Below are 5,538 nucleotides of genomic sequence, written 5' to 3' on the forward strand. Positions count from 1 at the left end.
CGTTTTGTCCTATATACATATATAATTATTCCAGCCCCATCCCCGCTGGAGGCCTTTTGCCTTTTGGTACGCCGTCATTGTAAATAATAATTTGTTTTTAACTGACTTGCCTAGTTAAATAAAGGTTAAATAAAAAATGTAAAAGTAATCACGCAAACAGTACACCTGTTATATGCAGGGACGTAGCGCCCCCGTGTGGCTGGAAAGAATATAGGCCTAATCTACAATATGTTATCAGATCATCAACCCACACTGAAAGAGAAAAATGTATTGCGCACTTGAACAAAATGATCTGCAAATTCTGAGGATGATGCTTTTATACAACATGGTTGACGGACTTATAAACATTGTCATACATTATGTGATAATTCGGCAAAATTAAATGTAGGCCTATGTAAAATAACATCACACAATTTCATTAATGATATCAACTGGCATTTGTAGCCTACAATTTCAAATAAATAATTTCTAAAAGGTTTAAAATTATAATTAAATAATCTATTGCTTTTTTTCATGCATAAAATGTCAAAATAAAACGTATAAAATGAAAAAACAAACGTGGTTGTTGTCAAAACTAAAGGACATACCTGCACTGTATCGTAGACTGCCTGTGTATGTTTAAAGTAGGCTTAAAGGCCCAGTGCAGTCAAAAACGTGATTTTATTTTTTATATATATATATATATATATAAATATATTCCACACTATGAGGTTGGAATATTACTGTTAAATTGTGAAAATTAGGATAATGCCCTTTTAGTGTAAGAGCTGTTTGAAAAGACCAACTGAAATCTCAGCCTGTTTGGTGGGATGGAGTATTGGCCTACCTGGTGACATCACCAGGCGCTAAATGAGTTAATAGACCAACAAGAATGTATTTATTTTTATTTAACATTTATTTAACTAGGCAAGCCAGTTAAGAACAAATTCTTATTTACAATGACGGCCTACCCCGGCCAAACTCGGACGACGCTGGGCCAATTGTGCGCCGCCCTATGGGACTCCCAATCACAGCCGGTTGTGATACAGCCTGGAATCAAACCAGGGTCTGCAATGAATGAGAGTTCAAAACCTCTCTGCCAATAACAGCTAATTTACCGTTTTCCCCTTCCCACTCAGACCACTCCCAGACAGTACTAACAAAATTCTTGCTTGAGAAATTGCTCATTGCTATTTTCTTCTTTTTGACAATTTGAATTGAAAACAAAGACAGTAAGGTACTTAATAGTTACCCAGAAATTATTTGATATTGAGATAAACACGTCTGCATTGTAACCTTAAAATAACCAAGGCTATTTAAAGTGGGAGTCATCGGGTAATATATTGGCGACGACAAATCTTTATCTCCATAATGTTTTTAGACCGGCACTAATAATCCTACTTTGAAATTAGTGCACTGCAAACCTATCTGAGAACAATTCCGTATTTATATGTTTAATTAATAGCCACGTGATGGCGCTAAAAGCCCAGGCAATTTCAGAGGTGTAGGCACCAGTGTCCTGTCGAATCAAAGACCAAATAAATTGTAAAGAAAAGGGTTCTTAATCTGGGTTTAGTCTAAAATACATAGCCTATCTGAAAACGCATGTTATTACATTTGAAATATTGCACAAAATGTTTAATGAATTGCGCCTTGGCATATTCAGTTAGGATCAGACAATGTCTTGGGTTCACAAGATAACATTTCGAAAGGAAAAATCATCATTAGGCCTAATCCAAAAAGGCACGCTTTAAACTACATCAATCATCGATAATTATGATTAGGCCTCATTGGTGGATTAATAGTAGTCAATTGTAGTGGTTATTGATATTATTCAGGTTGTTGATGTTGTTGACACAGTTGATGTGCGAAGCGGACACAGCACCAAATGGTCCCGGGGGTTGGAGGTTGTGACTGTGGTAGAGAGTGGGTGGCGAACCCGGCCAATAGGAGAATCCGGACGGACCAACGCCTGGACCAACGAGGTTTAGCTTGGAAATCCCTGAAAAGGGAATAGGGGCAAAATTACTCTGGAATTTATAAAGCGCTTGCTCTGTTGTTGAGGGTTGACACACCTGGGCCAAGCCGTGAAAGTCGAACTTGTAAGCATATCGCTTCCCATGGACCTTTGTCATGATGTTTTTGTCGTAGTAGTACCGCAATGCGCGGCTGAGTTTGTCGTAGTTCATGTTGGGCTTGCTTTTGCGCTCGCCCCATCGCCGGGCCACCTCATCGGGGTCAATTAGCTTGAATTCTCCGTTCGTCCCTTCCCAGGTAATGCAGGACATGTTGGCGCTGTCTGACAGGAGTTCGAGGAGAAACTGCCATAGCTGAATCTGTCCACTACCTATTCAAAATAACACATTATACACATTTGTGAAGGGGGACAAAAGGGAGGAAATAAGCATTTATTTGATAGGCAATCTGGAAAACAAATGTCACTTGGTTTCCAAAAGAAATGGCCAATTACGCATAGAATAAACATGTTGATACGCTATCAGTTGGACAACAATGTCGTCAATGTCTGTGTCTTGGCAAAAACAAAATCGCGAAAGAAAACGATTTGTCTAAAACGCATGCCTTTTGGACAAACAACACAACCACGCATGCACCATCATGAAGAAGACGGGGGAAAAAGGGTTCACTGGGCTTCTTTCAGCTGAGTAATGATCTCGAATCAAATCAATAATAGTGCTCCTATGGACTCTAAAATATTAAAAGTAATATACAATACTATATAAATGTAATACAACAGTTCTAAACGCATGTAGGGTTGGAATGTATATAATAAATCAACATTTCAAAATGCTCTTACCTTTTTGAGACCCTGTATTTGAGGGACTCCAGGATCCACTTTTGCTTTCTTTCAACAGATGTTCTGTTGGATCTGCAAAATAAATAGAGCGGCCATTAACACAAATAAATGCGCTAGTAAAAAAATATGAGTATAAAATCTCATCTAAAATAAATATGCATTGCAACGGTATATGTTTAAAACACAATTCACATTTGGATAATTCTATAGGCTATAACTTTATTCCTTGTGGAAATACTTCCGTTCAGATTGAAAATATTATAAAAATCATTCAAAAGCTATGATTCTGTCTTATAATCGAGTCTCTAACTAATGCTCTGTTTTCTCATATTTGTGGTTTCTTCCGTCCAAGCTTCACAACTGAAGCCAGGAAACGCGTTCAGGAAAGAGGATATCCGATTTCCGACAAAAGAGGAGACGGGTTTCAGATTGAAAAGGCAGAGCAAACGCTAGCTGGAAGCAGCATCACTACCCGAGGACTAAATACTATTTTCCCTCATCTGAATATAAAGCAATAATATTGATAATTTCACGTACAAAAGCACGAACCTGAGAGATACATGTTAAACATAACGTTTCCTCCGCAGTTCTGTTTCATTGTAGATGTTGTTCAAGAAAGGGTTGGATTTCATTCGGGCAAAGATTTGTATTAAACTTTATCTTATAACTGTGATCTGGAATAAATGTGGGACAGATTGAAGTTTCCAGGCAACTGTCACAAACCCCATCTCTGAGACAATATTCAGACAGCAATTTCCTCTGGTGCATTGCTTTAATTAAAATAGCAATTTACCTCTGTCATCCCTCCCCGGTCTCCACAATAAAATCAAGCCGAGAGAAATTCGGTCTTATCAATCCACCATCAGGGTTTAATAAAGTTTCCGCGTTAAGATCAGAGATTCTATGGAGAATTTAAGTGTATGACATGGAAGCCAGTTCAGAGCCTCTCTCTTTTCCGCCTCTTTACCCCTTTGCAAACACAAAAGCCTATTTCATGTTGGGAAAAAATATTTACCTTGAAAACATGCCTCAATGCACCTGGGAAAACAAGAACATCTTACCCACGACCTTCTGTTTATAGGTATACGGCTGTATACAATCGTCTTGTAATGAGGTTGTGAATTTAAAACCATGTCTTGTAGGCTAAGATGTTTGTTGACGTAAAGCCATGACAGAACATTTCACTATTAATTAAAAGCAATCCTTCCAAGACATTGTCCAAGCTATACCTCACAAATCCCCATCCACAAATTCCATGTATAATAGCATAATAATAACAACAATAGGCCTAATAATAATAATAACAACAAACAATAAAAATGATAAACAATAATAATACAATGAAATACAATAACTGCCTGCCTCTATTGTAAGCCTAAGGAATATGAAGAAGATACATTGTGGGTAGATCAAATCAAATCAAATTGTATTGTATTTGTCACATGCGCCGAATTCAACAGGTGTAGTAGACATTACCTTGAAATGCTTACTTACAAGCCATTAACTACCATTGCAGTTCAAGAAATATAGTTAAGAAAACATTTACAGAATCAACTAAAGTAAACTTTTTTTTAAACAAAAATTATCAAAAGTAACATAAGGAAATCACATAACAATAACGAGGCAACAGAGTCAATGTGCTTTTCACAGATTAGCTGTGAAAATATTCAGTGAGTAAGTGCATTAAAAAGTCAATGACAGTCAAACAGTATTTAAGGCAAAAAAAAACGTTATTAGTTGGCACATACCATGGACATGCGAAATGTACAGCAAATGGTATATTTTGCATATGCCTGCATTCCAAAAGGATGTCCACTGTTTACACTAATTCAATAGTAGGCCTTTTGGGATTTCTAATCACAACACATGGCAATAATTAAACAGACATAATAAACATTACATATTCGATCACAATACACATTATGGGCCGAGTCCCAACTTGATAATGCCTAGTTTACGCGTGCATAATTGCATTTTGCGTAAATCCTTATGCATTAATTCAAATGAAATATTTTTACGAAAATTCCTTTACAGTTACCCGCGCGGATTTCAAGTTATGATTCGTTTCCCGGTGGGGCGATAACAGGAGCAAACGATATGAGACCTGAGAGCAGGCCTATATATGTGACTGCTATGCAAGGCTAGGCCTATATGACTCATGGAGTCGGCTATCACTCCATACCCCCACCACGCCACTCCCTCTCCACCAGTTATGCCGCTGCCGCTGTGTTCTGAAGAGTGGTCTCTGGCGTCCCAGACTTGCTTTAGCTGCCTGAGTCTTTAAACAGGTCGCAGGCAACTTAAAACAAGCCTCGAATGCTAGGTCATTTCTGAAAGATTTGAATGAAATATTATTGTCTCATTCTGGCTTCTATAGGCTACTAGAAGTTCTGGTTTAAATGTTGGTGTCCTCTATCGTTTTTGCAGTTTCACCTTAATATTTGACCATTATTAAAACAAAAGATATAAACACTTCAGGTCGAATCATAATTTGACACCTGCGTGGGTAAATCGGTATAACGTCAATGGTTGTTACGGGAGTTAGGCGCGCAAATCTCAAATGAGGATTTCCACCTTCAATAACTCTAAATATTAGACGTACTGACTGTAACATAATCCCATAGAAATACATTTAGAAGTCTATATAGCGGATCACAAAATGAGCACATCCTATTTTTGCAAATATTAGACCAATCCAAGTGTCTTACCTCCTGCGTTTCAAATAATCCCCAACTGGTTCACAG

At 37.7% G+C, this 5,538-nt stretch overlaps 1 protein-coding gene across 1 annotated transcript; it reads right to left on the minus strand.

The window, feature by feature from the left end:
* Positions 1-299: 299 nt before the first annotated feature.
* On the minus strand, positions 300-4,527 carry LOC115108184 (protein FEV-like). The gene is made up of 3 exons (XM_029632245.2): positions 3,344-4,527; positions 2,795-2,866; positions 300-2,326 (listed from the first exon to the last, which is right to left on the minus strand). Exons 1-3 carry the CDS (start codon positions 3,390-3,392, stop codon positions 1,788-1,790), a joined length of 660 nt encoding a protein of 219 aa, XP_029488105.2. The 5' UTR covers positions 3,393-4,527; the 3' UTR covers positions 300-1,787.
* Positions 4,528-5,538: the final 1,011 nt, after the last annotated feature.

Source organism: Oncorhynchus nerka, linkage group LG3 (genome assembly GCF_034236695.1).
Source record: "Oncorhynchus nerka isolate Pitt River linkage group LG3, Oner_Uvic_2.0, whole genome shotgun sequence".
Taxonomy (NCBI): Eukaryota; Metazoa; Chordata; class Actinopteri; order Salmoniformes; family Salmonidae; genus Oncorhynchus; species Oncorhynchus nerka.

What these genes read in the sequence shown, in the direction of transcription:
- LOC115108184 (XM_029632245.2), bottom strand. Translation starts at nt 3,392, where the DNA reads ATGAAACAGAACTGCGGAGGAAACGTTATGTTTAACATGTATCTCTCA. An exon ending in GTTTAACATGTATCTCTCAG is followed by an intron (nt 2,867 to 3,343) that starts GTTCGTGCTTTT and finishes TTTATTTTGCAG; the next exon opens with ATCCAACAGAACATCTGTTG. An exon ending in AAATACAGGGTCTCAAAAAG is followed by an intron (nt 2,327 to 2,794) that starts GTAAGAGCATTT and finishes TATTTTGAATAG; the next exon opens with GTAGTGGACAGATTCAGCTA.